This window comes from Camellia sinensis, chromosome 4 (assembly GCF_055761805.1).
Source record: "Camellia sinensis isolate YWXY chromosome 4, ASM5576180v1, whole genome shotgun sequence".
NCBI lineage: Eukaryota > Viridiplantae > Streptophyta > Magnoliopsida > Ericales > Theaceae > Camellia > Camellia sinensis.
The window spans coordinates 209,725,421-209,753,247 of record NC_138964.1 but is presented as its reverse complement, the minus strand read 5'-3'; the positions used below and the strand labels follow the sequence as shown (position 1 = coordinate 209,753,247).

The 27,827-nt window shown below is 34.9% G+C and overlaps 2 protein-coding genes across 3 annotated transcripts; one reads left to right on the top strand and one right to left on the bottom strand.

The window, feature by feature from the left end:
• Positions 1-2,514: 2,514 nt before the first annotated feature.
• LOC114276353 (amino acid transporter AVT6A) lies at positions 2,515-7,099 on the top strand. The gene is made up of 6 exons (XM_028218146.2): positions 2,515-2,841; positions 3,225-3,729; positions 3,981-4,133; positions 4,718-4,921; positions 5,514-5,979; positions 6,629-7,099. The coding sequence occupies exons 2-6, from the start codon at positions 3,303-3,305 to the stop codon at positions 6,765-6,767; spliced, it is 1,389 nt and encodes a 462-aa protein (XP_028073947.1). The 5' UTR covers positions 2,515-2,841; positions 3,225-3,302; the 3' UTR covers positions 6,768-7,099.
• A 793-nt stretch (positions 7,100-7,892) lies between these two features.
• On the bottom strand, positions 7,893-26,810 carry LOC114276352 (uncharacterized). 2 transcript variants are annotated; one of them, XM_082867443.1, is made up of 18 exons: positions 26,702-26,810; positions 26,297-26,502; positions 24,276-24,394; positions 22,384-22,429; positions 22,225-22,297; positions 22,085-22,142; positions 21,178-21,273; positions 20,228-20,345; positions 19,888-20,154; positions 19,391-19,492; positions 18,881-19,229; positions 18,670-18,783; positions 16,209-16,837; positions 15,881-16,077; positions 15,017-15,239; positions 13,532-13,651; positions 12,427-13,200; positions 7,893-11,503 (listed from the first exon to the last, which is right to left on the bottom strand). In XM_082867443.1, the coding sequence occupies exons 2-18, from the start codon at positions 26,390-26,392 to the stop codon at positions 8,429-8,431; spliced, it is 6,456 nt and encodes a 2,151-aa protein (XP_082723569.1). In that variant the 5' UTR covers positions 26,393-26,502; positions 26,702-26,810; the 3' UTR covers positions 7,893-8,428. The 2 variants fall into 2 exon arrangements, with proteins under 2 accessions (XP_082723569.1, XP_028073946.1); XM_028218145.2 differs by lacking the exon at positions 26,702-26,810 and having other exon boundaries at positions 26,297-26,701.
• Between the last annotated feature and the right edge of the window lie 1,017 nt (positions 26,811-27,827).

The window sequence follows — 27,827 nt, the reverse complement described above, 5'->3', positions numbered from 1 at the left end:
ATTAATGCCTAAATATAATTATGTAACGACAAACTGATTAATGAGCCAGCAATCAGACTGAGACCCATTTTGGCAACTTTGGCTTTTTGATTTTTGTTTACTTATTTATTTTTTTTAAATTACATTATTTTTTTTTAAAAAATTTTACATATTTAAAAAAAATATATTTTTAACCTACTTCTAAAAATAATCTTAATTAGAATATAATTGACCAGTCCCATGGTAGTCTGGGCTGGTGGACTCGTCATAGATGCGCTATTGTAATAATTAAAATTTTAAATTTTTTAGATTCATACATTCATAAATAAATAAACAAAATTAGATAATTATAAGTACATAATTAATCAGGTTTGTTTTTAAAAAATTAAACAATTTATCTTTAAAATTTTATTTGCCTTTCATTTTAAAGTTTTGTTAATTTAAAATATTTACACATAATGCGTAAGAATATATACAATATGCAATATACAATATACAATCAATTTAAATATTATTAACTAACATTTCTAGCAACTAAACCCATTCCTATATAATACATATTTACGTATGTGCATGTGATTGATGCACTGCACATGTTAATAATTTAAGATGAACACGTGTAAATAATAAATTTTTAAAAACATGTAGTACTATTTGTAGGTTTTTAAAATTAATTTTTAGGATAATATTAGAGACATAGTTATCATTTTCAACCGGTGAGGACTATTTCCAATGATTCATTAATTTTGTCATCAAATTTAAATTTGACGAAAAAATAACATTTTTTTTACTCTAATAGTTTCATTAAATTAATATCAAATGGAGAATATCAAAAAAATTTCACCAAATTGAGGACATCTAGAGCTTTCATCAAATCACTGTTCATAACCGTTGAATTTTCACCACTAGATAACCACCTCTAGGTAAAAAATTTTGAAAAAAATATACTAGCCGATCAACTAGCCAAACATCCTCCGCCTGGTTGACCGGTGTTATAATGAAATTTCAAAATCTTCTATTAAAACACTTGATATCAAATGAAATTTTTACTCAAATTTAATAGAAAAAAAATAAACCGTTGGAGATGTCCAAAATGGGGTTTACATCTATGTTCTCAAAAGTGGGGTTTAATAAAGCTAGGTTTGAGAATCAAATATTTTAATAAAAAAATTAAAAATTCAACTCATTATTTCTAGTTTTTACATGTATTTTTGTAAAAATTAAAAAGACACTAAAATTTTTTAATTCTCAAACGAATCTTAATAGTAGATTGTGGGTCTTACTCTTATTGCAAGTAGGTAATAATTAAAGAATGCAGTATAGGGAACGAGACTCTTATTTTACATATATAATTTTTTTTTGGTGAGTTTTTAGTATATTTTAAATATTTTAACCAAAAAATAAAACTAAAATCTAATAATTTTTGTAAGTTTTATAGAAAAAAAATAAGAGAAAATTACAATTCTGAATTTTTAATTTTATTAATTTAAATCCAAATTTTTTGATTTATTTTTTTATCTAAATTATTTGTCTCTTTCTATTAAGTAAAATTAATAGAAAATATGGTATCTTAATCATTATACTCAATGTAGATGTATAAAAATTGTATAAAATATAAATTTTTATTGAGTTTAATGATTAAAATATTTTTTTGTTAGTTTTATTTAACAAAAATAGACAAATAATTTAAATTTAAAATAAATTAAAATATTAAGATTTAAATTGACAAAATAAAAAATTTAGGGTTAATTTATTTCAAGACTCAAATCTTAGGATATTTTTTTAATCCCCACCAGAAAAAAAAAAAAAAAAAAAAAAAAACTAACCAAACAGGGATTAGGTAATTCTAGGCAGTGGTATGTTTGTCTTTCCCTCCGTAATGATAACGGTATTTCATTGATTGGTTGATTGTCCCTTTAACGGAAAAATTTAAAAATTTAAAAATTTAAAAAAAAAATCATAAATTTATTGTCGACTCACGACGTGGAAGTTAAACATAGTTTTATGAATTTTTAATTTTTATTGATTTTTTTATTTTATATTTTTAAATAGATAAATTATAAATACATTCATTGAGATTTGTTTAAAATATAAATTGTTCATGTAATTCATAATTAATTAAAAAAATGAAATTCAGATTACTCCCTTTTAGAATTTTTTATTTAACATAATTAATTAAAAAAATAAAATTCATAATTACCTTTTTATACAATAATAAAATTACTTAAATTATTAATTGAAACATTTTTTTAATATCATTGAAAATTATTAATTGAATTGATGATTTATTAATTAAATGGGCGATTTCTTATAAAATTAGAAATTTCAGAGGGTGAAATGTAATTTTCTAAATCATAAGAAGCGATTTGCATTTTAATCAAATCTCAAAATATATTTATAATTTACCATTTTTAAATATATCAAAATTAGGTAGATTTAAAAAAAATAATAAAAATGATTATAATATTTTTAAAAAATCAATTAAAAAAAAAATAGAGGGATTGAAGAGGTTTTTGAAAAATCAAAACCAAACAGAGTAATTCCACCAAAAACAGAGGCAAATTTGTCATCCATGATGTGTTTCTTGTTTTCAGTCAATTCGCGTGTTAGAAACGTATGTATTACAAATAATAGAACCATTACGTGAAGCTATCTCTTTCTTTATCTTTATATATATATATATTGGGTCCAAACAAAACTCTATAATTCACTAAGAAGCAATCTTCGATTTTGATTTGTGTGCTTCTTTGTTTCTGACTTTTAGGGATTGACGAATTGCACCCTTTTTTCAAAAATTTCTTTCTGGAATTTATTTCTGGATCTTGGGTTTGGTGTAAATTGATTGCATTCCAACAATTTCAGGTAGATCTACCTAATTTCATAGCTTTTTCAGTTTTTTTTTTTGGTCTTTTTTTGGAAATTTCATTGTTTTGGGCTTCTGGGTTTTACTCACTTTCTAATTTTAATCTTGAATACCCCTTTCGTAATGATCAATTGGTTTTGGGTTTTGCAAATTTTATGAATACTAAATGTTGATCTAACTCTAATCATTGAATTTGCATCTCTTTGAATTTGTATATCTTTTTGTTGATCTAGTTCTGTTTTCAGCTTAATTGAAGTACTTGTTTCCTCAACTTTTACTGGTTTACAATTCAAAAGTATACTGGATATTTAGTACCATATTTGTAAAGTTTAAGGTTTTTCCTCTTGATTCTCAAGAGTTTCTTTTCCTCTCTCTGGTGCAGGATTTTTAATTAAATCCAAGAACATATAATATAATTCATACAACTCATTCTTTGCCCATAAAGTTAAGTAATTTGACGATGACGAATGGAAGCCCTGAGACTGCGAAAGAGAAGAAGTCGCGTAAGAACAAACAAGTTGTTGATGAGAGAGTGCCTCTATTGCCCAAGCAGCAAGAGGATGATGCTGGATTCGATGAGTTTGATGGGGCTTCTTTTACCGGGGCAGTGTTTAATTTATCGACCACAATTGTCGGTGCTGGAATCATGGCCTTGCCCGCTACTATGAAAGTTTTGGGCCTTGTTCTTGGGATTGCTATGATTATTTTTATGGCTTTCCTCACAGAAGCTTCAATTGAGATGTTGCTTAGATCTAGCAGGGTTGGGAAAACAACTTCTTATGGAGGTGTTATGGCGGATGCATTTGGAAAATGTGGGAGGATTGCACTCCAAATATGTGTTTTAGTCAACAACGTTGGTGTTCTTATTGTGTACATGATTATTATAGGTAACACTCTTTTCTCAACATTCATCATCTAAATTCATTTTCATAGGTATTAACATTACTGACTTGATGTGAACAGCTCTTAAGTATTTTAGTGATTTATGGTAATATTTATGTGAACAAGAGAGTTTGAGGAAGAACTTTCACTTGGTGTGAAAAGCTCTAAGTATTGTATGTGGCTCTAGTACTCGTATTTATGCAAACATCTCTAAGAATGTTGGTGATTCTTTCCCCTTAATTATGTTTTTTTGTAGGCGATGTGCTTTCTGGAACAACTTCAAGTGGAATTCACCATGCCGGTGTGTTTGAAGGGTGGTTTGGGCCATCCTGGTGGAATGGGCGTACCATTGTTCTTCTAGTCACAACCCTTGCTGTGTTTGCTCCATTGGCATGCTTAAAGCGTATAGGTCAGTCTTTTCCTTTCAATCTGGCTGTGATTAATGAGCTCATGCTTACTGAAAATAGATTCTGCGCGGTTTGCTGTCTCATTTGCTTACATGTGACTTATTCCTAATCAACTACCACAAGTTAAATACTAGTTGGATCAAGTATCCTCAAGATGCTTAATAGTGTTTCATAACAATTGAATTATCTTGGTTGTTCATACTTCTGAAACTGTTTTTCTGGTCTGGTGCGTAACCTGATAATTACTCCTTTTTCTCAAATTTCGAAGATCTAAGGAGACCTTAATGATTGATGAATTTTTTGAGACGCTGGTTGATGTACTTAAATTAGGCTTGGAGCAAAAAGGGAAAACTTTCACTTCTTCTTCTTTTTTTTTTAAAAAAAAAGGAAATTCTTTTTCTTGAGTTTTTGTATGTCATATCCAACCTCTTGTTTTGCCTATATGTGCATTCTTGGCCAACATTTACTATGGTGGTTGATTTGTTCGTTTCATGAATAAAGTCGTCAGCGAATTTTATTGCACTTTCACCTATCATCGTTTGGATCTAGGTGTGGTTCTCATATGCGCCTTTTCTTGTGGTTGCAGATTCATTGAAATTTACATCTGCCTTATCAGTTGCGCTGGCTGTTGTGTTCCTTGTAATTATGGTTGGAATCACCGTTGTCAAGTTGATAAACGGAAGCATTTTGATGCCAAGGTTACTTCCTGATGTTACTGATTTCACATCAGTCTTGAACCTCTTCCCTGTAGTTCCTGTTCTCGTCACTGCATACATCTGCCACTACAATGGTACGCAGACTATTTGTTATTTTATGTTGCTTATATCCAATCGTCTTGTCTTTTATTGTTTGATGTTAGGAGCATGAATATTGAAAATATAACGTGTTCAAAACGCAATGAGGTTGTGTAGACTTACCAAGCAAGATTCTGGTACCTTGAATTCAACCTGAAATCTACTCAGTTATTTTACATTCTCTTTATTTCTTGAATATTCAAATAATGCTTTTGATGACCGGTTCTTATGGGTCGCTGAAATTACCTTACATCTGACTCAACTGTTTGGTTGTTTGGTTATTTAAGTTGTTTTGCCTGGCTTCTATAATTTGATCCAATTGTAATGAAAAACTATGTACTATCATAGATTCTTTGGTTAAATGAACTCTGAGGTGCTCACTCAGGACTTGCAATATTGAAATAATTTTTCATGAATAAAGGCAATTTTATCACTTTATATTGCAAGATTTGATTTTTAAAGATCAGGGTAGACGTACAGATCCATTCTAGGAATTTCATTTAAACTCTAAACAAATTAGTTTCTCCTTTTAAATTGGAAATGCTTGTATAACGGCCTGACCTTTCTGTGAACATGAAAATTTTATAGTTCACTCAATAGACAATGAACTTGAAGACAACACGCAGATAAAAGCTGTTGTGCGGTCCTCTCTTGCTCTCTGCTCAACTGTGTATGTAATGACAAGCCTATTCGGGTTCCTCCTATTTGGTGATGCAACTCTTGATGACGTGCTTGCCAATTTTGACACCAACCTTGGAATCCCATACGGCTCTCTTTTTAATGATGTTGTTCGTGTTAGCTATGCCGGTCACCTCATGCTTGTCTTTCCCATTGTTTTCTATCCATTACGGTTGAACCTGGATGGCCTTCTGTTTCCATCCGCAAGGCCTTTGGCATCGGACAACTTGAGGTTCACATTAATCAGCTTTGGGCTTATTTCTCTCATCTTCCTGGGCGCAAATTTCATACCCAGCATTTGGGATGCTTTTCAGTTCACTGGAGCAACTGCTGCTGTTTGCATTGGCTTCATTTTTCCTGCTGCCATTACACTCAGGTAAGTTACCTTTCTTTCCTGGAAGAAATTAGCTTGAAGTAAGTACCATATAGAAGTACAGATTTTTCAAGTTCAAAATGTGAAGATTCTAGTCCCTGAAAAACCATGATTTGGCTTAGGTTCTAATGACAAAAAGAATGAGCGCCCGGGTGGTTGGACCTCCATACTCCTGCATTGGGGGTTGATGGTTCAAACGCCGGCCCTCCCCTCCTCACCCCTCTTCCCCTAAGCTAGGCTAGATCACGTATTTCCAGTGTTAGAAAGAAAAGGGTTCTAATGGTTAGTGATAATAGGGGCTGTTGGAGCATCTCAAACTCTTGATTCAAACCTACACAATTTTAAATTGGGGTAAAAATCACTCAAAAACCTCTCAACTCCTTTGTTCTTTTTCTAAATTTTTTAATTTTGTTCCTTCCTGTGGCTTGAGTTCTTCAAATTTCACATCTCCACCTTATCTACACTAGAGGGAAAAAAATATGTATGACATCTAGACTTCTATGATATATGAGTCTATGAATTTGCTCAATTTCCAAGTTTTCTCTCGTGCTAAAAAGCTTTGATGTGCTTCAATTGCTGATACTATCATCACCAGAAACTATACATTTTGTTCAGAATGTTTTAGTTACGGAATTATCAATATATGTTTCAGGGATCGTCATGGCATAGCAGCAAAGAAGGACAAGATTCTATCTGTTTTCATGATCGTCCTTGCTGTGGTTTCAAACGCGGTGGCAATATACAGTGATGCTTATGGCTTGTTGAAGAAGAATGCATCGCCACGCGAATGAACCCTCATTGTCAACAATCAACTGGTGGGCGTTGCATCATTTTGCATGAAAACGCCAAGAAAGCAGGACTCCTTTGGAATGAGTTGGAGAAAAATCTATTGAGTTTGGTTTCAATAGGAGGAAGAACATTCTGCTCAATATCCAAAGTTGAGCTAGTTGCTTCGCAACATGTTGTGTATACAGGCGTGTTTCGATTCTGGATTTTATATCCCTCCTTTTTTTCTTTTTTCGGTGCAGTATTGTATTGCCGAGTATTTATAATTGAAGATTGTTGTGTTGGACTTGAATTGCAAGTTTATATCTAGGATATGAAGTTATTTCCTTCTTGTGCATTCTGTCTTCCTTGTTCATTTCATTTTTTTTTTCCAGTCGTCTTTGTATATTTTCTTTTTAATCATCATTTTTTTGTTTGTTTGTTGGGCATGTTGCAACTCGATCATAGTGATGATGGTTAAACATTGGAGATCAAATTGACACAATTCAAATATTGAGGACTAAAATGACATAAAATTTGTACTTTGAGGACTAAAAATGTGATTAATCCTTTTTTGAATGTCTTTAACTTGCATTTAGAACTGAAAAAATTGCAAATCAATGATAAATTTACAAAAAAATTATAAATTCATGGTAATTATTAAAGTTCGTAAAGTTAAACATTTATTTGAAATTATTTTTGAAAACATATACTAATTTGCAATTTTTCTTTAGAAATTTGGACTTCTGGAATTGTTTGGCCACTATGCTAGTAATACAGAAGATAAAGATACAAATGTGTTGCTTTGTTTGATTGGTGTGAAAAAAAAAATATAATGAAAAATAGGGTAAAATATGATGAAAAGTGAAGTAAATGAAAGGAAAATTTATTTTCTAGTATGCATTTAATTGTGATAAATTTTGAAAGAAAGTTGACACACTTGGCTTCTTTCCTACAAGGAAATAAAATTTTATGTATTTTTTGTAATAAACTTTAAAAGTCAAATTACCTTACTGATACGACTTGTACAAAATATTTTAATCTTCTTATATTTTTCACCATTCTTATGCTAAACCAACCTGTGAAAAGTTTAAACAAATTCATTTTCTCACAATTTCCACCACTTCCATCCTAACCAAACTCAGAATAAATCACAGAGGAAAATTTTGGGATCTCATTAATTCTTAAGAAATGTTCAACAACATTGGGAGCATTATTCAGGATAATTACAGGTGTTCCTATGCAGCTTGATAAGAACAGGACTTCTTTCAGCTGGAAAGATTGATAAAATAATGCTCTAACAATAGAAAAAGATCCAAAAAGTCACTTTGTACACAGCAAACCCAATTATTATAATTAACTGAAGATGAAGAGAGTGAAAAACTATATAGACAACTGGTGGGTGGATAGTAGTGAAACTACAAAAATTAACCGTCATTCTTCTACTTGCACAGAAATCAATTAGAGAATCATACAAAATCCTCTCACAAAAAAGTGGGACCTACCTCCTGTGAAAGGGTTGTGTCCAATTCTGTGATTGATTGCTGTGTTCCTACAATGTACAACACGATAAAACAACCACTAGGCTATGACATACCTATTTACAAGCCATCTCCATACAACATGAAAAAACAACCACTAGGCTATGATATGCCTATTTACGAACCATCTCCACCAAAAATACATTTTAGGGTTTTCCAATTGTGGTCACAAAAGGCACTAACCTTCTGTAATCTCTCCTCCTCCCGAGCGCACAGCTGTTGAGGACCCGCCCAAGGATTAGCTGGGGGTTCTGCAACGCTTTCTCTCTAGCTGACATCCCAGATTCTGTAGCACCACCTTGTCCAGCCAGTGCTAAACCAGCTCCAAACCCCGATCCCATCGCAAACTGTAACGGTCCACTCCTAGCCTTGAATGAGGTCTGAGGAACAAGCAGCTTCTCGTCAGTCCCACCAAACCCGTTCTCAAAAAAGCCCGGATCGTGCGAGTGGGACCCACTCACCGAGCTACAACTTTGCAAAAGGGCTTCCAACACACTAAGTGCTTCCCAGGACAAAGTGCTTTCAACTAGCTGAGACACAATTGCGTACATATGTGGGCTCTGAGCCGCATCCATTGGAGTATGTTGAAGCAATGCCTTGAGCATGAGAAGTATCACGCGTTGATATTCAACCGGTCCTTTCTCAAGTAGCCGTAAAAGGTGCCCAAAAGCCAGAGCCGAGTACTTTGGAAACCACTCATTGCATAACAAAGGCGAGACACAAGCAAGTAGGTTATCGATACTCCGGATTTGACCATGCGTGTAAGCCATAAAAACAGCGGCTAGTTCGTCCAAAGATTTTGCCCGACACCAAATTGAGAGGTTGCCTGCAACCGAGCAAGCTTTTTGGTACTGCTGTTGGAGTGGCGAAGCAGGCCCTACCACCGCGTCCTGGCTAAGCTGCAAGCAGAGCCATGGAAGTAACCCTGTGATGTGCATCAAGAGCCGCGTCTCAGCATCCCCGAATATCGAATCACAAGAGTGAACGGTGATTCGTGAGAGAACCTCAATAGAGACACCGTGACTAACAGTTGACATGAGTCCTTTAAGCACGAGAGGCTGAACTCCTTCAAAGGCTGGGACCTTCCCACTAGATGGGCTCGGCTCACACATATTCCTCGATTCCATCCGTTGAAATTCGGGACCATCGCCAACACTGGTGTCTAGCTCGTCTCGAGGCATACTAGAAAGGAGTACATTTTCCGTGGTTCTGTCACGGAATGATAAACGGTCAATCACACGAGAGAAGAGCTCGAGCACCTGACAGTAAACATGAACAAAGTCCGTGTGCATCATTGCTACACACCCCCAGAAAAGCTGGGGATAGAGTATTACTTTTTCCGGCTCCATTTTCTCCACCATCACTTGTAATGTCAACAGAATTTCCATGATGAAGCCCAAGACTGCAGGAACCGGATTTCCCAAGCATCTGTGGAGGCAACGGAGAAGCGATACGCATGCATCGCTTGTGACGTGGGGCCTCAAAGCACGGTAAATCTGATGTGATCGGCAAGCAAGGTGTCTCGATGTGCACTCCATAGCCCATCGGAGTGCCTCGGTGCCCCAAGTTTCCCGGAGATCTCCTTGGAAAAAGATCGCATCAACCATGCTCTGAACGAGGGCAGACAAGAGCGCCGCGCTTGGGAGGTCGGGTCTTACAACCGTGGGGTCCTCATTCCCCCACATCATGCTCCCTCGCTTTGACTGGACATACTTGATCAGACTCACAACCTGTTGTTTGTTCTCTCCATCACTGTTTTCAACTTCATACAACTCTAAGTGCCGACCTGCAAGCGAATATAACAGATTAACAAGCAAGTGCTGGCAGTGCTCGAGCACAATGTCTTCAGAACTATCCATTGAGACAAACGTGACGTGAAACAGCAAAGGCAAGTGCTCCCGAAAGTCCTCGTCATTTTCGTATGCGATTTCTGCGAGTAGAATCAATGCTATGTCAGCATGAGTGAGCGAGTGTTGTTGATGCCCTTGTAAAGCCGATTGAAGTTCTCTAGCACTAACACTTTGCATTCCAACCCCTGAATGCAACCCATCTTCACCGGAGTTTGGTGTGTCAATGAAGTAATCTCCACTGTCTCGAGAAACATGGCGACTCCGCAACGTCCCCGTTGAACTTCGAACCCCCATTAATGGGCCTGACATGTTTACCAAAGATGGAAGGAGCTGGCCCGATCGGCCAGTACTTATAGGAACGATGTTCAACTCAGGAGGCATTGAACTCAGTGGGCCCGAGGCACTTCGTCCTCGAACAGCTGCGGTTCTCCAACTCAAGCTCCCACTGGCATTTCTGAGTGGACCATCAAGTGATCCTCGCACAAGTAAGGGTGACATGTGAGGCTGGCTATCCACAACAGAAGAAATTTGGGCCACTGCGGGTCCCGAAGAGAATTCCAACACAAAATTTCCATTGACATCGGCTTCATTTGCAACGGGCCTGAGCGGTTCCACACTATCCTCTAGCATCCGCTGAGCTAGTTGGTATACCAGGTGATCAATTGTACGTTGTGGACAAATGCGAGCTAAATATAAACTCACCCGCTTAGCAACTGAGAAATATGTAGCAAAAGCACCACTAATTTCAGCTGATGCATTCGAATCACAATCTTCAATCCCTTTTGTGATCAAGAAATCAAGAACCGGACTAATGTTCCTAGGCTTGCTAGCAATTGTACTCCAAAGCTTCTCAATTTCATCAGGGAATTGGTCACCATGGCGCCATGTTACATAGTAAAGGCTTTTCAATAATCTTTCGCTCCAACCTGAGTCCTTGAGCTTCCAGAAATTGAGGTTCTCGATCCAAGGAGCCATGCAGGTTAGAACTTGATGCTGTGCAATTATGTCAACGGCATCAAGTTGTCTCTGCATGATCTCCTCACAAAGGAGTTGGCTCAGCTCAGGATGATCTTTGGCAAGCTTGCAAGAGAGTTTGTATTGGAATTGTTGGTAGGAGTCGGGGAGGTTGCCGACAACAGCAGCTCGATAACTTCCTGAGCCATCATTGCCGTCCTCGGCCCATTCACGGCCAGAAAGTGTCTCGAGCATCTGAAGAGCATCGTCACGTATTTGTCTAGAAGGGTCCACAACCTTGTAGAGGATCAGGCTCAACAATCTCTGAATTTCACATTTTGGTATCTCTTGGCGCATGTAGACTTCAGCGAGTACACTGAAGTAGCCATCGGCTATAGCAGCATCAGAGTAGTAGCACTGTGAAAGGAAAAAGAAAAAAAAAGAAGAAGTTGTATTTAAATCAATTAGTCCAGCAAAAAGATATAAACACGATAATCCATACCGAAATTGGAAATTAAACAGAAGGAGATGACAATCAGAATATAGGCAGCCCATTTCAATATGCTACTTAGGATGGCAGTGTTCAATTACACGTGTGGAAAAAAACTTATGTGATATAGAGGATAATCAGAATGTGAACCATGCTCAAAGGTGAAACACCAATAGGTGAGGAATAATGCTTTTCTGATTCAAACAACTGACTTTTGAAAAATACTACAGATTCCTGAACCATCACCACCCATCTGATCAAGCCAGTCCCATTTTTGGTAGGGCTGCAACTCAGGCAGGTTCGGTCGAGCTTCTGTCCAAGCTCAACCCAAAGTGTAAAGGGGTCTGCCCAAGTCTGAGTCTGAGTTTAACTCAAAGAATGTGGGCTAGGCTCAGGTTGCCCAAATTCAAACACAAACTATTTTTAGTTTCCTAAACTAATGTATTGCACTTACTGAAAGGAAAAATGAAAATTTATCTATAAAAAAATACAAAAACAAACCTCAATTAAAACATTAGTTTGAGTTATGTGTAGCAAACAATAGAATGTACTACATTGTAATATGATTTACTTTAAATGGTCAGAAAATAATCCATAATTTATAATATTTCATGTTTATTATATAATATATATATTAATAATAGAATTCGTGTTACTTGGGTTGTGAAAACCCCAGCCCAGGCCCTAAATTTTTTCGGGCTGGACTCAAGTTGCTCAAATTATGCCCACCCAAGTTGCACACATAATCGTGGGATATGGCACATCAAAGAATCACAACAATAGGCACATCAAGTAGATGCCTATATATCCCGATAGGAATGTGATACTAAATGGAAGGACAAAGATATACCTGATCAATGCAAGCAGGAAACAGGTCCAAATTTGTAAGAAGGAGATTCTTTAAGGCCATTTTTGCAAGGGAGACACGAAGGTGGCTGCCCCTGTGCCTATCACGTCCAGTAGCTCCACGACCACCGTCTCCTGTGAATTTAGAGTATGATGGTGTTCTTGGATCCACCGGTGAATAACCAAACGGAGCCCTAGGTGCAGGCTCAATAAACAAACTATTAATCCACGATATAACTCGGCCGCTCATTTTTCTTGTGTTGTCATCAAAGCAAGGACCATATAATAGAGAAGCCATAGCATTCATGGAGGCCCACTGGATTGCCTCAATTTGTTCGTTCATCTCTTTATCAAATGTAAGTTTATCAACAGAATCCTTTGACCGAGCAAGCTGACTAGACTTATAACGTTCAACTTCACGTCTGTAATCAGTAACACCATCCTGACTCCATGAACTGCCTGTGTCATCACACCAGGAGAGAAGAAGATCAAACAGTCGTTTTCTTGTTCTAAGGTCAAATTTCTCTGATTTTGACTCAATAAATTCTGGAGCTAATGATCTTAGAACAGAAGCAAGTGCATAACGAAGAGGTTGTATTTCTTGAAAGCTCTCAGGAGATACAGTTGAGAATTGTCTGGTTGTTTCTTCAATGAACTTTAAATAATGAAGGCGGAAAACTGGTTTGCGGCCTAGCGTTCCTGGCCAGATATTCTCAGCAACTGTGCGATATATATTTGTAATGTGGATACGGAGTTCTTCACGACGAGCCTTTTGACTCTACATCCATAAAAGTGACATATTGTGCAAGTTCAATTGATCAGAATGCAAAATTGAACTACCTAAACATCAAAGCAAGAACAGAAAATATCGTACAAACAAAGGAATTTTCCCTACAACGTCATATTAAACAAAAGCAATTGCATGGCGTGTAATTATAGTAACCAGTAACTACACACAGCTGTTCATTTTCGATAAGCTGTGTCTAGCAAGGGTCATAAATAGATTTTAAAAACAAACGAACAAAAAAATTAAAAAGGGAAGACACAGCATAGAAACAGAAAAAAAGAAAAAAAAGAGAAAAAATATCACAATTAGTCATCTACTATACCTTCCACTTGGGTTTTGCATCAGTTTCCAGAGAAACCTCATCAACGAAAGTTGCAAGCTCACTAAACATGACTTCGCATACCTCAAGATGTGAGTGGCCAAGAGCCATGGTAGCTGCATGCTGATAAAAGAAAAGCACAATTAGCCAACTCCAAAATGAATTTAGAAAATGTAGAAGCATTCAAGGACATTAATGAAGAATACACACGATTGCCATAAAGGTTTCTGTAAATGTAGAAAAAATGAAAATTTTGAAAGATAATAAAATAGCCAAAGCTGAAGTTAAGAAGGCGGCTAGAGAGGATAAGAGAGTTCAGTAATGGAGAAAATTTCTAATATAAGCCAGAAAAAGAAATACGAAATGTGGAGACCTAAACTACATTAAGTGTATTAAGAGTGAGATAAGACAGTTCTAGTAAAGAAAAATGAGATTAAGGAATGGCGAAGTTATTTGATAAGCTATTTAATGAAAGCCACTCGAGAACCTTGAGTTTAGAAGAAACTAGTGTGTTTGGTTTCAATTTTCTGAATTCAACTTTCTAAATATTGGATTTTTTGTTTTTGATTTTTTTTGTTTTTAGTGAATATTTTTAAAAAATTAAGCAATTTTTAAAATTTTTTTAGATGTACCTTACTTAGATGTATCTAAAAAATAAACTAGTTGTAAAAAAATCAATAAATACACAAGAATACAAAAAATAGACTGAATTCTTATATTTGTTTGTATTTTTTATATTTAATGAATTTTCTAAAGATTTTTTCACAAATATTATACTTTTTAAGTGTATTTATGTTAGATGTATCTAAAAAAAATTTAAAAAAAATTGCTTAGAATATTAAAAAAATTCAGTGAAAACAAAAAAGCATGAAAAACAAAAAAAGTTCAATTTTTTGAAAAGTGAATCTTGAAAATCCAAACCAAACAAACTGATAATTCTATTAGTAATATTAATAATCAATTCTTTAGCAAGATAGTGGAGATAAATGAGGTTATTAAGAAAATGGAAGTTGGAAAAAGTGTAGGACCATCTGAAATTCCTATTGAAATTTGGAAGTGTTGATGTGATGAAAGGACAATTTGATTGACTAATTTATTTAATATAGTTTTGAATTCTAAGAAATGTTTGATATAACGTTTATCAATTCCAATATAATACAAGCACACATCTAATTTCCATCCCACAATTTCTACAATTAAGCTTTTTATCATCTGTTTCTTTCAAGTGTTTCTTCCTGCCTCGTGGCTTTTTCCACCAATTTTATACCAAGTTGTCAACATTGAAGAAAATAGCTTTGTGATTGGAGGGAGAAAAAAAAAAGGGATAAATCAGATTTCATAATAATCCAGTCCTGCCCTCCTTCAAGGTTTGAAATTACTTCTCCCTTCCAATTTACTTTTGCTTCTTCAAGAACAGTGTGATTGATAACAATATACAACTTAAATCCTGTGCTCAGAATTACCAGTTTCTAGTTAGTCTGTACTTACAATGTGGGCTTCAGATCCAGATTTTAGTGAGTGGAAAATCAGATGGAAGAGATCTTTGGTTGTTGCTAAGCCACCAGCTTCCTTACTATCTGGTGGACATGAGCACGCAAAAATTGCATACATAAGCCACTGATCTAGTTTGTTGTCAGCATCCTGTGACTGATGAGCCTTCCCACCCAACTCCATAGGTGTGATATGAGCAAGACGCTGAATGACCTCTAACCTGCAAATGAAGATCAACTCATAATGAGAGTTTGGGATTTTTCAATTTGAAAATCACGCAATCTTTTTGGATCAAAAACAAGAAGAGCAAGACTCATGGTTTTAAAGAATGGCATCGGGAGATGTATCGGTATCAGCAATGCGATCATATATCGGTTGATGTCAAACATTATTGGACAATATAGACCAATATATTAGTGAATAATGGTATCAAAAGTCCAAAATCCCATTATGTAATGGCCTATACGATACGTAATGGCTAATATTTAAAACCCTGAGCAACAACCAGGAGACAATTCATGTTGTTAGTAACACTGTTTACCAAAGTTCCCCCGCATTGCCTAAAATCAACAAAGTAACATGCTAACATGTTTATAACATTTGTGATTTTATGTAGCAGAAAGCTACAAAATTGAGAAAGAGGGAGTCATCCAGTTCACAACACCGCAAAAACACCTGTAAGTTCTACAAAAACCTTGCAATATTAATTTCTTTAAGAATTTACTGCAATAAGTTGCATAAACAACTTCCTATTCATATTATGGAAAATAAATAAATAAAATAAAATTGATATATAAAGAACATCAATATTTGGCAAAACATCAGAATGTGTAACATATAAACGAATTTGAAATAGCTTACTTTGCTTTCTGAACAGAGCTCGGGGAAAGCTCAGCAGCATATTTGACTAATTCACTAAGACAACGTGCCCATCTGTTCTTATCAGGGCTCTCAAATAAAATAGACTGAAGTGTCACATCTGGCGGTACTGCCTCAGATTCTCGTTTCAAATCAAATGGACGCCCAGAATCCCAATAGCAGCTCTGAACGATGTCATCCTGTAAAACTCATAGGTACATGTTTGATGTAATAATATTATAAAAAAAAAAAGAAAAAAGAAAAAAAAACGTAATTATTTTTCATGGTATAGAAAGGGGGAAAATTTAAGGAGGGTGAAAGTGTAACCTACCCCATTCTCTTCTAAAACATCAACTATAAATATTGGTTCGGCTTCATTCTTCAAAATGTGGTCTGATCGCTCATGCATTGAAAGGTCTCGTATATCATTCCTTAAAGCACGAACACAGCGCAGTAACTCCAATGCTGTATGTCTGATCTGACTATCCACAGAACTAAGAAATATAAGACCAACTGCATCTATCTCTGAAGCACAAAACTCAATTGCATCTCCAGAGTGATTGACAGAAGACTTCTTGAATCCATCTTTCCTCTGCACACGCTTCGCTTCTTGGGCATCATATTCTAACTTATCATCAGACAAACAAGCTCTCCAAAAACGCAAGAGATCTAACAGGCGTCCCAATGATGTTTGAATGAGAAGAGGGAACTCATCAGGAAGCCGTAGGATGAAGTTAGCCATCCCTGTCATAACTGCAAAACGGCGATGTGGAAGGCATCTCACAATCCGATTCAGTACTTGTACTGCTTCCTCACGAACACCAGGATCAATACTTATGCCATGTTGAGGTATTATTTCAGTAATTTTATCACTTCGGCCAACTTCTTTAATCAAAAGCGGTATGCACTTGAGCACTGACCGGAAAAGATATCCTTGAGACTTTTCCTTTGTTACAGCATCTAGAGAACCATGCATTCATTTATCATATAGCATTCAATCAATAAAAGCAAAAATTGAAAGCAACACCATGCTAAGAGAAGACAATTTTGTAAAGCAATAACCAAGCATATAAAACTACAAAAAGATAAATAGACTAGCATGATACAGTAAATGTTGAGTAGTAAAAAGTGGCACATGGGGATTGATACAGAAAATGTTCAACACATAAAAAGCTCGACAACAATACATAATTCAGAAAAGGAGACCTAATTGTCATTTACTTCCTCAGTGGTGTGGTGTGGAGTGTTGTGTAGGTCCCATGAGGAGAGCATTGATCACTTGTTTTTGCATTGCGCCATGATTTTGGCATTATGGTGCAGACTGATTCAGATGGAGGAGATTGATTGGGTAGTTCTAGCTTCTTGTGTTCAGATACTCATGATTGATTATGCAGGCTTTTGTTCCATTTAATAATGCTCGATTACTTTTGAGTTGTGTTATTTATGCCTTGTTGTAGGTAGTTTGGTTGGAAACAAACGCCCGAATTTTTTAGGATAAGTTTGAAGAAGTAGCAAATATATGGAACAAGCTTTGTTTTTTATCTTCTTCGAGAACCATAAGCACATGACAGGCTTGAAATAAAAGTGAATCAATGAACAATACCTCCTCTAGCGGTATACTCGAGTACTCAGTTTGATGGTTGCTCCGTAGGAAATCTTTCAGACCTTTGGGAGCATTTTTGGGGATGGCAGTGGTGAGATTATGTAAATTTCTCTTTGCATAGTGGAATGGGGTACACCATAAAAGAGAAAGAATTGGACATTAATAGCTCTACTTACATTTCCTAGAGATGCCAAGGATAGAGATTGGGTTAGAACAAGGACCATGGGAGTCCCATATGCTCCATGGGATCTTGGACATTATTTAGACAACCGTTGCTTCAACTTCCTATTTCAACAGGTCAACTAATCAGGAACGTTTCTATCTTCCTTAGTTTTATATAGTATCCATATTTCAAAAAACATAATAATAATAAAATTAAATATATATATATATTATCTAAGTGTAGTAACAATGCCAAGTGCTAGTAGCCTAGTATATGTTGTTTGCTTGTTTCATAGTTTTTCATTTTCATTTTCTTTTTTTAAGTTTAGGACTCTGTCCTTTTTCAATTGTATTCTCATTCTAATATCTAACAATAAACTTTGCTTTTTATTACAAAAATAACAGAAAACTATATGACAATGCTGATCTTCTTTTTTTTTTTTTCCTTTTTTTTTTTTTTCATTTGTAATAGGTAAGGAAAACTATATTGAAAACACCAAAAGGGTGCAATTTTTGTACACTAAGGTATACAAAATCAAGACAAAAATCCATCAACAACATTAAGGCTTCGTTTGGGATGCGGATTGACTTTTTGATTTTTTGGCTATTTTAGCCTAGGCTAAAAAGCTTTGTTTGGGTTGGACTTTTTGGCTTTTTTGACTTTTGTGAGAGAAAAAACGAAATGATTATGGTTTGAATGTGACATTTTATCTTATTAGCTTTTGAGCTTATTTTGTCTTTTTGTGGCTATTTTAGCCTCCCAACTCAACATGCCAAACGAGGGCTAAGCTTTTAAGTCATTCTGAGCAACTTATGAGCATTCATCCATTCTATAATTCTCAAAAATAATTAAAACATCAAAACAAGTCATACTCTTCCTGGCAAGCAAAAAGGATGTATATATGCATAAATATTAATAACAAATCAGCAAGAAGAAAAATCAAGAATAAAGAAATGTTCTACCAAATTACATAACATGCCAAGAATTCCTTCATCCTTCAAAATAAATGCATGCAAACATTAATACCTATTGTGGTCTTTGAAGAAGTAAGAAGGGCTTGACTATAGATTTTGTGGCAAGACCTTAGAATCGACTCCATTGCAGCCTTCACTTTTGGAAGGTAGGGGTCAATATTATGAGCTGTCAATCCATCAGAACAAAATCAGTTGAAAAGTTGAAACAACAAAATCAAGCATGTATACAGAACATTTAGGTCATTAAAATAATCATAAATCACCATGAAGAATTTCTAGGCCAACATGCTGGCTTGAAGGAGACATAACAAGCAAGGCACGAAGACCAATAACCTTTGCTTCACTTGGACTATCTTGCTTCAGCAGTTCCAATATCATATGGTTCATGGCAAAGTCAAGGTTATGTTCTGCTATAGTCACACAAAAGTCAACAAGTTTATCATGTTGAACATCCTGAGTGAGCATTCCCTTCCTGAGAATAGTTAGGAGTTGTGAGGTCACACTGTCTAGGTAGTCCCATAAATTTGGCGGCTGGGAATCCCCATGAACAGTCAAGTAAAACCTCAAAACCCGATGAAGACAGTCCAAGGCCATGAAACGGTGGTTTTTGTCCTGCATGACAAAGCCCAGTTAAATCGTATACTGAACCAGTGAAATTAAGAATAACATAGGTATGGTCTACACCCCTTAACAAAGCAACATGATGAGCCTAACATAAGGTACTCATCCATATTCCTTGTACTGTAGACTGAATGTTACATAGTTAAACTTACTCTAAGATGCTTGTAGAGTTGCTCCATGTGAGGACCAAAGTTACTGAGGAAAACATTAGGATCACCGAGACAGAGAAGAAGAGTCACCAATGGGTAACCAACCTAAAACAAAGAATTACTTGAGTAAGAAACAAACTAAAAAACAAATGTGAGGTTAAAAAATGACAAGAAACAAAGGGAGCATTAATCAAAGACATGCCAATTAAATTTGGTCTAAAAAATTAACTAGAAATTTGATTTAATTTATAAAACAACTAGTAGTCTAATCGAACTGCAAAAAGTTTTTTTTACTATGTGCTCCTATGTTGAGGAGGGGGAGGGGAAGGGGGAGATGGAGATGGAGGGGGATGTACACTACTAAAATATGGTTTAGAGTGCACACAAGTAGTTTCTCATCCTATATATTAACCAAATATTATTTTGACAACTTTATGTCATTGCTAAAGATATTTTTAATTCATAAATTTATATAAACTCATGGTCTGAGCTATACTCACTGCTATATGTTTGCTCTGTTTGTCCATCCAATAGATGAGTTGCCCTCTTATTCGTGCAAGGGCTTCATACCAAAAGGTAAGTGCAGGTTCTACTCCAGAAGGAGGCCATTGGCCCTTTCCACCATCCGTGAGTGGCGCTAGAATGTTTGAAAGCATATTGCATAAGGCATGATGAAGTTCACTTTTCCTTTTATGAGGAGCACGATTCAAAGGATTTGCTTTTGCCACAAAGGAGGCCGATGCATTCAGTCCACCCTCAGTCTTAACCTGGCAGTTACTTCATTGTCATATACTTGTCTTTATGCAAAATTTCACTAACAGACGTCAATCTCATACATACCCCAAGCTTCAGGTAGCGCATCCCATTAATGATACTAAGTGTTTCACTTCGGGCAACATTAGTATCAATCCGACGAGTATTGAGTTCCATGAAAAAGCGCTCTGTCACAGGACTAAACCTGTTTAAAAAAAAAAAAAAAAAAAAAAAAAAAAAAAAAAAGGAAAAGTGATACCAAAAGTTATAAAAAAAATTACAATTACGGATTTAAGAACAAAGCATAAATGCCACTCGAAATCCCATTCTCAGTCAAAAAAGAGATTGAGGTTGACTGAGAATGCATGTAGAACATATCTCATACAAGTCATTACTAGCTTTCAAATTTAATCATTAAATCAGCTAATCACTGATTCTAATGTACTTGATTATTGAACCCACTGGCAAGGAGGTAAACAAAACAAGAAAGTGGGCAATATTATCAATAAGGTGTAATGAAATCAGCAGATCAGCTGCCAGCACTATAGACTACACTTTTTTTTCTTTTTTTGATCGGCATGATAGACTTCACTTATCGTCCTTTCCTTTTCCTTCTTCAATAAGAATATTTACTAAAATTTCCCAAATATATTAAGAATATTAAATCAATTTTATAAATATATTACTGGATGCACATTTCAACCAAGGTACTAAAAAATGAAGGATCAAACAGGTAATGTCATGTAAAAGATTTGTAATTAGGAAGAACAATTACAGTAGCCTTCCTTTGGGAATGGAGTCTCTAGACCCTCAAGCAAGTCAGCAGATGTAGACAAAGAGACTTGTTCCTTATTTATGCCAAAGTCAACTGAGAATTTATCAACTAGAAACAGCTAAGCTAAGCATGGCATATCACATATGTTAAGATCATTATAATCTATTCAGCCAACTGAAACCAAGTACCTATTCTAAAAGGGCAATGTCATGATAACATTGTAATCTAGTAAAACAAATAGCAGTTGGCAATTATTAGTTACCTGATTCGAGACAAAGCACCTAGTAGTTGTGCAACTAGGTCCAGAAGCAGCCCCCGCAAATCAACCAATGAAGGATAATCAACCTGGCTAACAACCCTGCATTGGTAAATATTGAGTGGGTACCAAGTATAGCACATGGGTGGAAGAGAGAAAAAGCTTACTCCTAGACAACATGGAGCCCATGTCTCTCCATTTCTTAAAAAGTGATAGTTCATCAAGGTTCATGGTTCATAATGGAGCACACGAACCAGGTCCATGTTTTCTAGCACTCCCTTTGAACAAAAATTATGTAAATTAAAATTTAATCTCTGATTAAAAGCAAAACCTTCTTCACCATATCATAGGTACATATCAATGAAAAAACTACTGCTGATTTGGACCATTATATGGCATGACAAATTCGGTGCACTGTGCAAACTAATATGCCACTTTAATCATGAGAATCAAGGTATCAAAAGAAACAGGGGAGAGAGAGAGAGAGATGTGCATGAAGAAAAAAGGAATGCCAGGGGGGAGAGAACTTCATAAAAACATAACTTCTCATTCCAAATGAATACCAGCATGAGAGAATGCATGCATGATAAATTTTTCTATGCATGCATAGACTCTTCATATGCTAAATCAATATTTGAACATATGTTACGCACTGATTCTGTTAAGAAGGCTTATCATCCATACTGTAGACATAAGTCACAAAGTTTGGGTGTCTACAGTTACCTAAAACCCACCCCAATCGAAAAAGAGATTTAAGCTAGGGATGGAGACCAAACATGCTAGCATAGAGTATAGACAGTTTAGGTTTAGCAAAATAAAGAGAAATTGAATTGTAATATACCATGCAATCAACATCTTTTGCAAACCATGTCCAGTTAGCAAGTTTCTAAAAACCCATATTGACCATTCTTACCTGTCAGCATTGATTAGCCAGTCAAACACAAAATTTTCAAGCCCAATCCATAGCTTCTCTGCAGGGGGTACAAGCCAGGTTCATTGGATTAAAATATTCCAATTCAAATAAAAGTCAGCAAAACAATAGAATGACCAAACCTGTGAGCCCTTCTTGTGGGCAGCACTCCACAAAGCGAATACATGCCGAGCAAAAAATGCACTCCACTGCAAGCTGAACCCATTTAAAAACACTATTAATAAAACTCAAATTTGCAAACAGGAATAAGAATTTAAGCAAAATATTAATGTCTTACAAACCTTCCTCTGGAATGTAGATGCATCATTTGCACCCTTTGGGGATTCACTGCGACAGAAACCAAAAACATAACATTTTAAAGATACAAGTGTCATAACAATTTGTGATAATATACTGCAATGTAGCAAACTAGCAATACAGTTTCACTTCTTAACATAAAGATGACTAACCATATAGGTAAAATTAGACTTTGGCTATTAAGTTTATGAATATGAAGTAATAATATTTCCATGGAAAAGAAAGGGGAAAAAAGTGCAGGGGAACTGCAATATTTCTTGAGACTAATCAAAAGCAAAAGCCCATAACATAATAACCACAGAATTCATAATTCATGAATTAGCACAATTCATGTTGATTAAACTGGAGGCCTTGCGGAGTCTTTTGCAATTGCAAAATTCATGAATTAGCAAAACCAGCTGGTTGTAACCCAATAAGGAATGCGGAAGAGCATTTTTCAGCTAGAACTATAAAACTTCAACTTGGATGAAAAGGAGCTGCAAGGATATGTTTCAAACTCATTGAGACAGGCAAAGGTCTGGTACTGGTGCAGTGGTTTTTTTCCCAGGTTATGCAGAGCTTAAATGGCTTGTGGTTGTCTGGTTGAGTTCTCTGATGATGCTGCTTCCAGATAGGACAACAATTGTGTTGCTGTTCATGGCTTTTTATTTTTATTTTTTTATTTGCTTATATGTAAGTCCTAAAGATATGGGTGTTAAGGAGGAGGAGAAGGCTTTTGAGTAGAAAAATTCATGAAAATAATAGTGATTCAAATTGAAAATTCTGCAGGTAGAAATCGAAGAAAATAAAGGACGATGGTAGGAACCACTCCCAGACATCACAGCTACAGTAAGAATGGCATCAAAACAATCCAAAAGAGCATAGTTGCCATTGCCAAAGATTTTCTCCCAGGTTTGTTCTCCATACAAGAAAATATTTAGATACCTTTATATAGTTTTTAAGATATCCTACCTCTGATGGGGCTTGGTTCCATATTAACAAACTTAAGTCTATGACTAGTACAACCTATAATAAGCATACTAAAAACGCCATGCACAAAGATCCACAAAAAAAAACTTTACCCAAGGTCAAAAACTAACACCAATGGATCCACATCCTCACCATATCCATTGGCTCTGTTGTCTACTTCTTGTTTTGATCTTTTATTTTTATAGAATAAAAACATAACTTATTCATCAATCCACCACAATTAATTTCAATATTGAGAGGATTTTCTTTTTTTCTCCCACATTGACTAGCAGCCCCAGCTTTTATTGCAGAATTTCTCATCCTAAACGTAATGTACAACTTGGTTTTTCTGCCCCAATAAAATGTTGGTTGCTTATCAAAAATAAATAAATAAAAATAAAAAGTATAAACACTATTACTGAGAACTTTAAATCTAAGAAATTGAAACAGTTTTAAGTACCCCAAACTAGAATCACGTGTAGGCGGAAACATGGGTTCTAACATGCTAACTATTGATAAAGTATTCTCGAACATTGACTGGCAGCCCCAGCTTTTGTTGCAGAACTTCTCATCCTACATGTAATGTACATCTCGGTTTTTCCACCCCAATAAATGTTGGTTGCATATCAAAAATAAATTAACATAAAAAGTAGAAACACTAGTACTGAGAACTTCAAATCTAAGAAGTTGAAACAGCTTTAAGTACCCCAAACTAGAATCAGGCATAGGTGGAAACATGTGTTCTAACATGCTAACCATTGATAAAGTAGTCATACCATATTATTCTTCTCAAAATGTGACGTCACAAGTACGCATGGACAAGATGACACTAATAAGCAAAAGAAATTCATATTTTGAACAACTAACAAACAATACAAGGCATTTATGAACAGATTTGAAGATAAATTTAGAATGTAGAAAAACCCACCTTTCTCTCCATCTAAGTAGAGCTTCCAAAAGAGGTACAGGTGTATGTCGTGCCACCATAGCCAATGAATCCAATACTTGCTCATAAGCAGGGTCTGATGGTCGAAGGTACTGTCCATCCTGTTAATTCCCCAGGTCAAAGCAAGAATAAATATTGAAAACTAATAGTAAATATTATCAATGACTACCACCATTGAATGAAATGGAAAGAACATGTCAAGCATGTGGTAGAATCAAAAATAGTTGTTGTGATTTGATACTAGTATGGATAAGCACCAACACCTGAGAAATCAATGATAGGCTATAAGACCTACTCTGATAAGTCTTATAGGCCTTTGTTTGGAAATCTAACTTTTTCTCAACAAATTCTTCAAAATCAAATTTTGTGCTCACTATCATGCCATATAAACAAAGATAACACAATTTAATTATCAATGAGAATCGAGTCCAAGCTTATAATACATATAGCCCTTTCTGCATGGCACTTTTTTTTCCCTCGACAATTATTGCATTTGCAAGAATGCAACATAATGCAATTGTTGATTGTGTGTTATATTTTATCAAGGAAAATATCAAATTTGTATTTGTGTAAGTAGATGTCTATTATTTGCTTAGTGAAAAATAGACTCAAACTGAATCAATTGGCAAGTGGTGACAGGAAGTTGGCATTCAACCTTCAAGCTCCACCCTAATAGACTAAACTGTAGCCCTTGGTACTTACTACCAACTAATCTAGCTTACATGTTCAACTCAAAACTGTATTGCATTAAGAGAAAAGGGAAAATGTAACAGTATATTTGTAGGGGATCAATGGAGAACAATGCATCAAGAAAAATGACAATCAGGGTCCCCCATGGCTGACGAAATCAAGAGGAAGCCTTAAAATTTATATCTACAAACGATTAAGAAAGTGAGAGGCGACACTCTTTAGCTACCACTTCAAAATGTCCATAACTATAATCTTCCCAAATGGATCGAAAGGTTCTCTCACAATTAGACCAAGATTAATTACTCCCTTTCAACCCACAAGCCTCCAAGTGCCAAGTAACAGATTCTGACTCTATGCGTGAGGGAACATAACTGAAGTCAAATCAAATATAGAAAAAAAAAAATCCTACAAAGAGGAAGGGTTGATTGGTTTTGCATTGTCCATCATATTTAAGTCAATGCTTAACTTTCCACAAAATTTGGAGTTCTGTTTTGGCTTTCTCTTCCATGTGTTATTTACATTTCTTATGTAATTCAATATCAACCAATGAAATTTCATCTTTTCCAACCAAAAGACAATCAAATAAAACTTACCAACATCTTGAATTCTTAACACTGATTAATTATAATTTCTACCCTTCTAGATGCACAACAGTTTGGAGACACTGAATGTTGATTACAAAAGGTTATGTCATTGATGCAACAACAAAATTCTGAAGTCCTCCAAATCATATGCAGCCAATAATTAAGTTCTTTCAAATGTAATTCATCATCCTCTCATTGTTCATGGTTTTAATGCTTTATGCTATTAAAGCTTCCATTGTTTGCGCAAAATGATGCAACCCAGAACTCCAATTTCACAACTTTTTATATTGGTTTTTTTTTTTACCCAATTTTTACAGCCCTGGTTAATGCAACCCATAATTCCAATTTCACAGCTTTTTGTTTGGGTTTTCTTTGACCTAATTTTCACAACTCGGGTTGCTTCGAGGCTAAATAAGCCAAAAAGCAAAAGCCTTTGTCATGAACTAAAAATGCATTAAAAAAAAAAATTCTAACTTTTCCACTAACCAAAAAAAAAATATATATATATATATATATATATATCTATTTTGGCAATTTCCAAATGCAACAGCCTTTTTAGATTCCACAAAAAAATCAAAAAGCAATTGCCAAACCCCAATAAATTTGCAATTGAATTTAAACCCATTAACTCCCAAAATCCAAAAACCATTTCAAGCCAAAAACAAAAAAACACAAAAATCCAAATTCTATAATTCAACAACAATATGTCATGAGAAGAGCCATTATTACCTGTGCTTGCGCAGTTTCAATGCGACGCCTGGCGAGCGGGAGGAACCGCTGCAGCAGCGCATCGACGATCAGCTTCGCCGCACTCCCCGCCTTCATTTTTCTTCGAGTACAATTGCAATTACTCAAACTTCAAACTTCCAACATACTCGCAAGCCCAATTGAGAAAATCTCTTGTTCGATCTTCTTGGCCAATTTTTATTGTGATCCTATTATGATCCGATTAATGAGTTAATTAATTATCGTTAAAAAAATCACACTTAATCGTTCAGAGTTATGAAATTAGCAACAAGTATGTGTACGTGTGTGTATATGTATGTATATAGGAATCTGGGAATAAGAGGAGAGAGCAAGAATGGGTTAAGAGACAGAGAGGGAGAGAGAGAGAGAGAGAGAGAGAGCGCGTACCTGGAGACGGAACCGTGGAAATAGCATTCGTTTTGGTCTATACAGTTGTTCCCCACTTTCCACAGCTCAAAATGTTTTTTTTAATTTTTTTGCCTAATTTGATAACTTCGTTAAAATTTTATTTTTGTCTTTTAACTTATCTATTTTTTTTTATTTTTTTTAAATACAAAATTAAAATGCCAATTTTTAACTAATTTTTCAAAGCAAGACAAATCAACTTCTAATTCTTGTTATTAATTGGAATAGAATATATTTGTGAACAGTTATTATTAGAGTTAATTACACAAAAAAAAATATCAATTATTAATAAATATTATTTTACCCAAACAACCATACATTTTATTTCACTATAAAAAAAATTATTCTTATAATTTTTATATAAAATTATCCACTAAAATTATGTGTCAGTGACAATTCTAATATTAATAAACATTTTAGCACAGTTTTATTTAAAAAAATATTAGCAATCCCCGGATGAACTATTAAACCTTATAATCCACGGCTTATTATGTATAATTGATAATTTAATTTATTGGCCATTTTTGTACTCTGCTTTTTTGTTAAGCAAGATAAGCTTTACAAGTCTATGCATTATTCATATTTTGTCTATATATATATTTTTGTTGATATTATCGTTACTCATAAGTTATTATTATCTTTGCTATATACATTTTGAAATTATCATATGATATCTTTAATATTATCCTAGTTAATTATTATGACAATTTTTTCTTACGGTAACTTTTTTAATTTTTTTCTTTTAGACATATCCATATGCAATGATAAGGATTTGATTGTGAGCATATTGAAGCTTGTCCGACACCACTAAAGAATACATAATTACTTTTAAAAAAAAAAAAGCCTCATTTTGTTGAACTCATACTTTAATTTTTTGTCACCTTTAGATAACATTTTAAAATTATTTATGCATAGACAATTTGAAATGTCAATTTTTATTGCATAAGTATCATTAGTGTTAAGGTCATGTTTAATCTATTTTGAAAAGTAAATTAAAAATCAAAATAGATCAATATGAGAGTGGACACAATAGTGTAGTGAAATAATATTAAGAGTAATGCTAAAGACTCCAAATATTCTACCAAAAGTTTTACCAAACGTCTCACAT